General features: G+C 33.6%; 1 protein-coding gene across 1 annotated transcript in view; it reads right to left on the minus strand.

Annotated features, from left to right (window-relative positions):
- Atp13a3 (ATPase 13A3) overlaps positions 1-12,470 on the minus strand; it is a 75,234-nt gene that overhangs the window by 34,172 nt on the left and 28,592 nt on the right. The window contains exons 9-15 of the mRNA XM_076867091.1: positions 11,180-11,314; positions 10,496-10,568; positions 8,214-8,345; positions 6,800-6,979; positions 6,481-6,638; positions 5,395-5,583; positions 2,046-2,107 (exon numbers count right to left, since the gene is read on the minus strand). Of these exons, the coding sequence (XP_076723206.1) occupies positions 2,046-2,107; positions 5,395-5,583; positions 6,481-6,638; positions 6,800-6,979; positions 8,214-8,345; positions 10,496-10,568; positions 11,180-11,314 (929 nt within the window). The remainder of the gene's footprint in view (positions 1-2,045; positions 2,108-5,394; positions 5,584-6,480; positions 6,639-6,799; positions 6,980-8,213; positions 8,346-10,495; positions 10,569-11,179; positions 11,315-12,470) is intronic.

A 12,470-nucleotide genomic window follows, 5' to 3' on the forward strand; every position in this document is an offset into this window, starting at 1 on the left:
GTTGGGGATACATGAGTTTGAGCCCCAGTGCAGGGGTTGGAGAAAGAGAGACAAACTTTTAAATCCAAATCTGATCTCCTAAGAAAAGGAAGTGTTCCAAGTGCCAGAAAAAGAGGGAAAGGAAAAGTGGAAGATTGTGCATATGAGCTGATGCTGTGGCCCGTGAGGGAAGAAGCCATTTCTATACCCCAAGGACTTGGACTTTAATATAATACAGGAATAGGAAACAAAGTTATAGCCACATACAAAACAAAAGTGTCAGGAGAAATGAAGTAACACCTTCAAAATGATGAGAAAACAGAAATGACAACCTAGATAAATCAAAATCATAAAACACTATTAATAAATATATTTAAGAAAGGAGAGGAATAAGCAGGGTAAAAGTAATCTATAGTTTGGGTTTTCAGAAGGCAGAAATGAAAAAAGAAATTAAGAACCAGCAGTAAAGATAAGGATGCATAAATTCCGAGAAAATGAGAGAGACAGTGAAATAGGAGAAAATAAAAAAATATGCATATAATTTGGGATGAAGGATAGTAGAAATAATTTCAAATATATCTAAATATATTTATATGTAAATCTATAACAATAAGTACATCAAACACAATGACTGAAAAGCAAACAGTTGGAGAAAGATATACTAGGCAAGTGTTAGGCAAAAGAAAGCTGTGTGTAGCTACATAAATATTAAACAAAATAGAATTTAAGGCAATATATGTTACTGAGATAAACAAGCAAAAAGACACAACTCTTAAAATAACATAACCAAATAATACAGTCTCTCAAAATATATAAACCCAAATCTGGAAGATTTCTAAGGGGATTAAAAAATGATATAAGCATAACTATAGTACTAGAACTTCTGAGCTTAAAAAAAAGGTAAATAGATGAGCCTAAGGGAATGTGCAATGCACAATACTAAAAAAATTTAATATAAAACCCAGAAAATACAAATGACTTCTAACAATAAGGAAAATAACCACACAAAAAGTCAAATAGGTAACAGAATGACAAATGACTCTCCTCCCCAAAAATATGAAGATGCTTAACTTTGTAAGTAATGAGAAGAATGTAAATAAAGTAATAATAAATGTCCATTTCATATCTGTTCATTCAGCTAAAATTACAAGTCCAACAAAATTAAATTTAGCAAGGATATGCAGAAACGGGGAGAATGTAATCTTCTTTATTGAGGGAGAGTGTAAATAAGAACTACCATCACCAGGCAGCGAATAGGCAATATCTGATAGCACAGCTGAAGCCAAATCCAGGCTACCACTTACAAGGATCTGGTTTATGCAGACTCAGTCACATGTCACAAGCTGTGTCCAAGAATTTTAATTGTAGCATTATGGTTAAAGTGCAAGGAGAAAAAATGATATTGTCTTAGTAGAACAAACATTATGTTTAATTATATATCAGAATAATTTTATTCAAATTAATAAATTAGATCTACATATCAACATGAATAAATATTAAAAACAATCTGAAAGGCAGAAAAAGCTGCAAAAACACATACAGCATTCCACTCATGTATGATCATTCAGATTATGTAGGTAATAAAAATATAAAATATACAAAAATAAAAATAATTTAAGAATGGTAGTAGCAACAGGGAAAGGGAGAGTGGGACTCTAATTTCTACACAATTTCTGTAATATTTTAATCTTTTAAAAGTAAATATAGCCAGGCACAGTGGTGCATGCCTGTAGTCCCCATTGGCTAAGGAGGCTGAGGCAGGAGGATCACAAGTTCAAAGACAGCCTCAGCAAGTTAGCAAGGCTCTTAGCAACTCAGCTAGACCCTTTCTCTAAATAAAACAGGCTAGGATTATGGCTCACTGATTGAGTACCCCTGGGTTCAATCCCTTATACTCACCCCCCTACAATAAAAGTAAAGATCTAAAGTAAATATGGCAAAATGATAACTGTTCAGTTTGGCAGTAGTTATGCAGTTGTCTCATTTTATTTGTATATAATTGAATGCTGCATGTGCTAAAATATGAAAAGTTAACTAATAAACTATCAAATCCAGCTAATATTTACCGGGCATTTTCTACTCGTTGAATCCCCCAGAGATCTAAACCATCTTCAGTAAGCGTTCCAGTCTAAAATAAAAAGAGCACATATGCACAAAATAAGGATTATACCTCAAGAAATAACAAAATGCACACATATATCATTAAAAACTATGCTACATACACACAATGGAGTACTATAAAGAATCTGAAAGAAAGAAAAGAACAGGAAAGATCACCAAGTACTAACAGAGAATGTCTCTAGGACAAAGGGTTAAAATAGGAAGCAAGGTTCAGAACAGCAGTCAGTATATGGGCCTACCATGTAGGAGCAAAGTGGACGTATCTGAACAATCGTATGTTTATGTGCTTAAATTATAAAAAGAATGCACCAATCAACGTATAATACCTATAATGCTGAGATGGCTTAGGGTATAGGGAGTCCAGAGAAGTAAGTTAAATGGTATTGGGGGAAGAAGTTAAGTCCAGATGTAATGACCTGGTTTCTTCAACAAAATGATTAAGGTTGAAGGAGAAAGAAAGGCAAAGATTAGTTATGTAACCAACGCAATACAAAAATCCCACCTTTAAATATGAGACATTTTTGAGATAGGCAATGAAATCTGAATATGAATGGATATTAGACAAAACTTAAGAACTGTTAAACTTTAAAAGTGTGATAGAGGTGGTGTGGTAATGATTTTTTTAAAAAAAGCATCTTATTTTCCAGAGACATACGTAGGTAATTACTGGTGTAGATGTTATGTTTCAATGTCTGATGCTGCCTCCTTCACAGGGAGAGAATAGGTGAGGTAAGAGACAAAATGCTGACAATTCTTAATAAGTAGATGAGAGCTTATTATACCTGTATCTCTTCTCCACTTTTGCATCTATTAACTAACTTATTTAATACAAAAGATTCCAAGAGCTGGGGTACAGCTCAATGGTAGAGCATGTACTTAAACATGCTTGTGAGGGCCTAGGTTTTAATCCCCAGCACTCTTACACACACACACACACACACACACACACACACAGACACACAGCATAAACAAATCTTTTGAAGAGATAAATAAAAGTGATGGGAGTATACAACCTTTTAATTTTTTCAAAACATACTTTTTTTAATTTTTAAAATTTGCATGTATGCACTTTTATATAACATACGTAAATGGAGCATAATTTCTCATTATTCTGATTGAACATGTTGTAGAATAACATTAGTCATACAGTACATTATTTGTTCTTATTAATTATAGATGACAGTAGAATATATTTGGCTTATCATACACATAAGGAGTTTAACTTCCCATTCTTCTGGTTATACATGATGTGGAATTACATTCACTGGTCATGTATTTATATGAGCACATAGGAAAGTAATGTCTGATTTCTTTCTACTTCCTATTCCCATTCCTTCTTCCTTCCCTTCATTCCCCTTTGTCTAATCCAAAATAGTTCTATTCTTCCCTACCCTCCCCAACCTTAATGTGATTTAGTGTCCACATATCAGAGAAAACATTCAGCCTTTGGTTCTTTGGGACTGATTTATTTCACTTAGCATGATAGTATCCAGTTCCATCTATTTACCAGTAAATGCCATAACTTAATTTTTTTATGGATGAATAGCATTTGATTATGTAAATGTACCACATTTTCTTTACCCATTCATCTGTTGAAGGGCACTTAGGCTGATTCCATAGTTCAGCTATTGTGAACTGAGCTATTATAAACACGATGTGACAGCATCACTGTAGTGTGCTGATTTTAAGTCCTTGGGTATGAAATGAGGATTGGGATAACTGAGTCAAATAGTGGTTTCATTCCAAGTTTTTTGAGGACTGTCCATACTGCTTTCCAGAGTGGTTGCACCAATCTGCAGTCCCACCAACAATGTATGAATGTACCTTTTCCCCCACATCCTTGCCAGCATTTATTGTTAGTTGCATTCTTGATAATTGCCTGACTGGAATAAGATAGAATTCCAATGTAGTTTTAATTTGCATTTCTCTGTTAGAGATGTTAGATATTTTTTCATATATTTGTTGACTAATCACGTTTCTTCTTTCTGTGAAGTGCCTGCTCAGTTCCTTTGCCCATTTATTGATTGGGTTATTTGGTTTTTTTGGTGTTAAGTAAAACATGCATTTCTCATGTTTGAAAATAAAGTGCTCAAAAAATCAAATTCTTTTATCAGTTACCTAGAATATTTTGAAGAAAGTTTTTCTAGTTTAATCTTTCAGCAATACCTAACTTCCCTTCAAGAGTGGAGAAATAGGCCAGGCATGGTGGCACACACCTGTAATCCTAGCAGCTAGATAGGCTGAGGTGGGAGGATTGGGATCGCAAGTTCAAAGCTAGCCTCAGAAACTTACTGAGGCCTGTCTCCAAATATAATATAATAAATGCATATGTATAATAAAATATAATTTATAAGTAAATAAGCACAAGGAATGTGGTTCGGTAGTTAAGTGCCACTAGGTTCAATCCCCGGTACCAAAAAAAAAATAGAGAAACATTAAGAGAAAACATATATCTCACAAAAGTACACAATTTGTTATTTTCACATAAAATTTCTGACCTTCATAATTTTGAAACATGTACTCAAAATTAGAGCAACATTAAACACATATACTTATGAGCAAATAAAAAAAAAAATCACAGCAAATGTGTCTATAGAGCCTATTCTGTTAAATTAAGACTACCTAAAAATACAAAGTTCACATAATTTTTACACTTATTGCTACTATATTTGAACCTTTTTCGTTATTATTTTTGTTTGAGACAGGTTCTTGCTATATTGCCAAAGCTGACCTCAAACCTATGGACTTTAAGAGAGCCCTGTCTCAGATGTTGTCCTAAGCACTGGAACTAAAAGTGCATGCCACTGTGCCCAGCTTACTTATTACCACAGAACAAGGCATAATACTGGATGCACTTAATCAATTGCAGATTTGAGCAAATAAGTAACATCCCAAAGCTTTAAAAATTGAGAAAATAAAAAAATATAAAAAGGATGTATAGGGCTGGAGGTTGTGGCTCAAGCAATAGCGCGCTCGCCTGGCATGCACGAGGTGCTGTGTTCGATCCTCAAAACCATATAAAAAATAAGAAAGAAAGAAAGGAGGAAAGGAGGGAGGGATGGAGGGAGGGATGGAAGAAAGGAAGGAATAAAGAAAGAAAGAAATTGTGTCCACCTAAAACTAAAAAATATTTAAAAAAAAAAAAAGATATATAAGTAAACAAACTGAGAAAGAGGAAAATTAGAGAAACATTAAAAAATGACTGTAAATTAGCTGACAAAGAAAAATGAAAGCAATCTAAATATTTAAAAGCTACCCAGTAACCTTTGAGAACAATTATGAAACTGAACCAACCTTGTCAAAACAAACAAGATTCAGCTGTCCACATATATTTATCCGTTGGGGACTGATACAGAAAATACCAACTTTTTTCAGTCTTCTCTGAGCATACACAATACCAGCAGTCATTGCAGCAGGAAGTGCAGGTGGCACAGTAATTGTAATGATATCAAGAGACTCTATAATTATTACCCCAACTTCTTCCTACAAATAAAACAAAAACTAAATGTCAAACCCCATATTAAATATTTACTAAATTAATGTGGGTATTTATTCAATAAGTCTATAAACATTTTTAATTTGATATATATATATAATGTGTATAGCTACATGTGTATACATGTATACTTATACATACATATACACATCTATTATGATATCTTATTTTTCTTCCTTCAGAGATTCTACAAAATAGAAAACTCAATGAATGGTCAAGAGAACTGTAAAATCCCAGCTACAGGAAACTTCTGACAGTTATATTTTTATACTCCTACATTTTTCACAAGGCACACTTCTAAAACAAGTTCAACAAACTCTGCCAGATATAGTTCATCCGGTAAGCGCCATACTGTCCCAGTCTCTACTGGGGAAAGAAAAGAGATCTTACAAGGTTCTTTCAATTAAATGTTCAAAAAATAAATTTATTCTGTATATTCTATCCCAAAAATAAAAAATAAAGTTTCTGGTTTGTGTGGTTTTTTTCTTTTTTCTTTTTTAAAGTCACAAATAGGCAAGAGGGACTGGGGATATAGTTCATTTGGTAGAGTGCTTGCTTTACATGCACAAAGCCCTGCATTCAATCCCTAGCGCCTCCCCTCCTCAAAAAAAAAAAAAAAAAAAGGCAAGTAAAAGCCCATCTAACCCAGAGTCATCAAAAAAAAAAAAAAAAAAGAAAGAAAGAAAAACAAAAACCCCTGAATGCTATGACAGAAATATCCTATATTTGTTCTTTGTAATACAATAACTATTAGGTTCATATGTCTTCTTTAAATTAGCTTAAAAATTTAGTTCCTCAGTCTTACTAGTCACATTTCAAAATTCTCAACAGTCACATGTGGTAAATAGTTAAGGATCAACCCTAGTAAGAGCCCTCATACATACCTCATTTAAAATGCTATTGATAATCGTGTAGATGAACCCAATGCCAGCCACTGCCACAAGACACAGCAGAAACAAGTAGGCATCTCTGTAGAGTTTAAAATCAGTTGGTTTGGGATACAATATGGAACGAACAAGCTGTCCTTTGGAAGTACTAAATCCTTTCCCCAACAAAAAAAAAAAAGAAAGAAAGAAAGAAAGAAATTAAAATTACTTATATTTTTTTATACAGAAATAACAATTATCTTTTTAAACAGAATATCTTTTTAAACATTCAACAGGTATCAAACATGCTAAAATATGCAAGAGATGTATTTTCTACCTGTTCGAACTACTATGGCTTTGACAAGCTCTCCAGTGTAGAAACGAGTCTGAATAACAGTCGTTCCACAAAACAAAGTGTGTCGTTTATGTGTTTCTGGACTATATATTTCCTCACCCATTCCTTTTACATCCACTGAAGGATTTGGCAAATTAGTCTTTGTCACTGGAACACTTTCTCCTATTTAAAAAAAAATCATAAATTATTAAATTAAATGAAAGCACTCACAGAATTAGTACCAAACATAAAAACCTTAAATTGTGAAATACTATAAATACTAGAGTACTGCTTACAATAGTTAAGAATTACAGCTGAATTAATTAGCCTTTTTTCTCTGAACTGTGTCACCTAGAAATAAAGTTTCGTCTCCCATACAAATTCCAGAAAGAGATCTGTGATTAAAAGGTAGTATTTGTCTATACTTGGAAAGATAGTGCTATCGAGTTTCAAATAATTTTGAAGATGACCAGGGTAATTGCAATACCCAGCACCTGTTCTTATACCCCTAACAATGGAACTAGAAAGCACTGTTACCTCAAATACCTGATAATATGAATACCCACGGCTAGCCAACCCCTACACACACACAAACACACACACACACACACACACACACACGTAAGGAAAAGGCATCTGGGCAAGGGAGATAGAAATAAGGAGTTTGGGGGTTATCCCAAGCAATCACTAACAGCCAAATTCTTTTCAAAATTTAGTTCTCTGTACCATTTATATCATTTGGTTCAAAGGAGGCACTGTATATTAAAGTGTATATGTGATTGTGTATTTTAATACAAAACTCTAGTTTCCTAAGGTTATATAGGAAACATCTTCTTGTCAAATGACTACATTCACATATTTAAAAAGATATAAATATCTACCTCAAGATTATGGTCTGGAGGTAGTCTACTTTTTTAAAAGTCTACTTTTCCCCAGTTTAGCAAAAATATAAATCGTTATGTATTCCCATTTTTTACACAACAAACAGGGAGGCAAATATGTTATGTTTTCTGTAGGTAAAGGACTTTTCTTCTTTCCTTACTATAAACCATTTCCTATGTCAAAAAATAGCAAGAGATGGGGCTGGGATGTGGCTCAGTGGTACAGTGCTTGCCTAGCATGCATGAGGCACTGGGTTTGATCCTCAGCACCATACAAATGTAAAATAAAGTGTGCACCTAAAACTAAAAAATAAATATTTAAAAAAAAATAGCAAGAGACAGGCCAAGACACGTAGCCAATATCAGCATGGTTATTTAGGATCACAGCTAAGTATTTTGCAGAATTTGGTCTACGCACATTTATGAGTAAAAGATATACATGACAGTTAATTTTAAAAGTTTAAACAGTTAACTATTTAATGTTAGTATCAGTTATAAACTGATTGATACAATTTTATTGGTTTAGTTTAACTCACCTGTTAACATGCTTTCATTTACAATGCAAGTACCATTAATAAGTACTGCATCACAAGGCATGACTGTTCCATTTAAAGGAATGACCATCACATCTCCTGGCACAAGGTCTGTAGAAAATATCTCTTCTATTTCTGAATTTTAAGAAAGAAAAATCTGAAAAGAATATCCTTCAACTTGAAATAAAAGCACAGCAAACAAATCAATAATCCATTCAAAGGCCTCATGATCTTAGTGTTAACACAAAAATACTCATAAATCCAATGTTTTGAGAAATAGAATTAAACCAACAAAGCATTTGAGGTGTGTCAGTTTGTCTCCTGACAGGATAAAGTGTGTACAGGTGATGACAAGTGCCTGTGAATACACTTTAACATGCATGACACCTGTGAATGATCAATTTTAGCTATAACCTATCCATCCATCCATCTCAGAAAATAAACACAATGCATCTATACAGAAGAGTCACTGAAACAGGTCCAACTCGAATTTCTATTGACATGAAAACATTAAAAATTCAGCATATTTTAAAGAGTATTTTTATAATATTCTGTGTGTGGTATGTGTGTGAAATATACAGCATTTGAAAATTTGCACATGAAAGACATATCCATAGACTATTTCTGAATACCAGTTCCAGTATTCTTTTTATACTGTTTATAACCCTAATGTCTCACAGCCTTCAATATTCTTTAGTCTTTTTACATAATTTATTTAATAAATTAAGCATTATAACATTTTACCTAGTTTATTATTTCCTTGAAAATCTAAATTAGCTAAACACTTTTTAAAAAGATCTTCCAAAGGACAAGAGGTTTTTCTTGAGTCACCTAATATTTAAGCATTCTCTCTTTCTCTTACTTCTTCATTTCCCAGCCCCCCAGATTTAATAATGTTTGCAGGAGAGTCACATTAGTTGGAATACAAAGATGGGTGAGGAAACACACTATTGTTTTGCAATATTAGTCTATATGACAAATACTTCTCTAAAAGAGGATGTAGTTTAAATTTTGATTAAACAACTTTTAAAGAATGATATTTAATTCATTTTTTATAATAAAAGCCTTATTTTAAAACCATGACTTTTGGCAGGTGTGATGGTGCACGCCTGTAATCCCAGCAGCTCAGGAGGCTGAGGAAGGAAAGATTGCAAGTTGAAAGCCAGCCTCAGCAATTTAGAGGCCCTAAGCAACTCAGGGAGACCCTGTCTCCAAATAAAAAAGCAAATGAATTGTTTGATCCCTGGTACAAAAAAATAAAAACAACACTTTATTTTTCTTAAAGCTTTAGCACTACTTAAAATTCCATTCTTTTCAGTGTACCATAAAACATCAGGACCACACAAAGGAGTCCTTCAATGGTTTGCTGTTGGATTGAGTTCAAATTCCTTAACATGCCTTGCCCATCATCCACTTACTATATGTGCCACACTGATTTTCTTTCAGCTCTTAAAATGACCACACAATTTGCAATTTCTGGCCTTTAGGCACTTAGAATCTTCTTCTCTCCCTCTCTGTCCTTCACTTTACCAATTTCTCATCTTATTTGGCCAATTCAAACAGTCACCACTTAAAACCACTTCCTCAAAGAAGCTATCCCTGATACCTGCAGTAAATGACCTCTAGGTATCATGGCATTTATCACACTATGTGTGTTACTTGTGTGTGTTGCTAGGGATCAAACAAAGGGCCTAACACATGCTAGGCAAGCACTCTACGTCTGATCTATGCCCCCACTCTTTTTTTTTTTAATATTTATTTATTTATTTTTTAGTTTTTGGCGGACACGGACACAACATCTTTGTTTGTATGTGGTGCTAAGGATCGAACCCGGGCCGCACGCATGCCAGACGAGCGCGCTACCACTTGAGCCACATCCCCAGCCCCCACTCTTTTTGTTTTGAAACAAGTTCTCACTAAGTTGCCCAAGCTGTCCTCAAACTTGTAAGTCTCCTGCCTCAGCCCGAGTCCCTGGGATTACAAGTATGCACCATTACACCTGGCACACTTATCACACCTTATTGTTACTGTTTAACATCTGTCTTTCCAAGAAGACTAAATCCCTAGAGCGCATAGTGCCTACACTACACTACCTTTTTGTATTGTAGAAAAAGAAAATTTAAATTTTACATAAATGAAGGAATTAGATACAAACTCAGGAATCCAAATACGTATTTTTACCTCTTTTAAAAAACAAATGTATATGTATAATTTGGATTTACTTTATACTTTAGCACTTAATGGTCATTTTTTAAAAATTCTTAACAGTCACCTGAAATACCTACCTTCATTTACTCTACAAACTGAAACTCTCACAGTGCTGTGAGCTGCCACCATGTCATGCAACATAACATATTGCTGAAAGAGGAAAAGAAATTTAAAACAGCCAATATAAATCAACTTCTAAAGACACTAGAAAGAATGTTAAAATATAAGGTACATTAATGATAAATACGTAGTACTCCGCCTTTATAAAAATGTCAAGAATCAGTGATTGAAGGATCATTCACTGTTTTATCTCAAATTAAAAAAAAGAAGTACTCTGCAATAGTTCTGAAAATAGTGGTGGGACTGGGGTTGTGGCTCAATGGTAGAGCACTTACCTTACTGTGCACATATGAGGCACTGAGTTCAATCCTCAGCACCACATAAAAATAAAATAAAGGTATTGTGCCCATCTACAACTAAAACTATTAAAAAAAAGAAAGAAAGAAAATAGTGGAACCAGCCTTTCAGTATTCCACTCTGTGACAAGCAACTAGATTTCCCATAGTCAAGTGGTAGATAGTCTAACAAATCTAGCTTCCCTAACCTTAAAAAAAAAAAAAAAAACAGCACAAGGGCTTATAAATCCATTAAACTAAAATAATGACTATTGAGTATTCATTTTGTATCAAATACTATTCCATACCTTTATCGGGTTATCACAAAATACAAATATAGTTCTAAAACGATAAATTTTGACTTACCTTTCTAATAGAATATAGGGAGCTGACAATTGATACTATGGACATAATCACAATGGCTAGAGCATAGTAATAGTATTCATCAGTGCTCCACAGTATAACACTGAACAGCTGGAAAATGTAAAATGGATTGAGAACCTAAAAAAAAAATTTTTTTTGAAAGGTAAATTGAATGACATATTTACAACCATGTAGATTCTCGACCTTAACTAGATATGGGATAAACTCTGCAGTAGCCTAGGGCAACATGTATTACTCTAAAGAGTAGGGCAGTATATTAGTATGTTCTTTCTTTCTTTCTGTACTGGGAATTAAACCAACCCAGAGACTCTTTTACCAGAGTTTTTACAGCCCTTTTTGATTTTCAGATAGGACCTTGCTAAGTTGCCCAGGCTGGCTTTGAACTTGCAATTCTCCTGCCTCAGCCTCCTGAGTTGTTGGGATTATAGGTATGGAATACAACCATGCCTGGCTGTATATGCTTGGTTACCTAGAAATTACTAGAATTTGACCGGATTTAAATGATTTGCATAGAAAAAGCTAAAGTATATGAATAGTTGTTCTGCATTCTGCTTCAGTAATAAAATACATTTGTTTTCAATAATTAATATGCTCTGGACTAATAAAATATAAATAAAGTTATTGTGCCCATCTACAAGTAAAAAACTATTTTTTAAAAAATAAAGAAAATAGTGGAACCAGCCTTTCAGTACTTATAAAGATACAAAACTTTTATCAAATGGAACAAATCTACTTATGTCAAAAGGTCAAAGTTCAAAGGGAAAACAAATAGGAGATACTGGTTAAACTATTCTTATTTCTTAAAGGAAATTAAGGATTAAATCCTGAATAAAAATAAAATAAGGTAGCCCTGACAATAAAATTCATTTAACCAAATTTCACGGTATTTTATCAATTTCATTAATAATCTCTCTGATGTCTTAACACTGATTCTATACTTTTCAAAGCACTTTCATATATACAGTTCCACATTATTCAAAACCATGAGATATTTAGAAAGAACTTATTCTAATTTTGTAGATAAAAAAACAGCAGAGAAAATGCTTTCAAAACAAAAAAGCCAGAAAAAAATAGGGCAGGCAAGTCTTCCTCTGCTGGTTAGTCTGTATCCCCTGCCTTGACATGCCCATTATCTTTTATTCATGCTTCTAATGGCAAACAAACCCTCATCACAATAACCACTAACATGGTTCTTCCCAGAATACAGTGCAAGTTCCTCAAGATCAAGAATCATACATGTCATGTACTGATTTTCAAAGTTCTAGTACAATGC

Source organism: Callospermophilus lateralis, chromosome 10 (assembly GCF_048772815.1).
Source record: "Callospermophilus lateralis isolate mCalLat2 chromosome 10, mCalLat2.hap1, whole genome shotgun sequence".
Taxonomy (NCBI): domain Eukaryota; kingdom Metazoa; phylum Chordata; class Mammalia; order Rodentia; family Sciuridae; genus Callospermophilus; species Callospermophilus lateralis.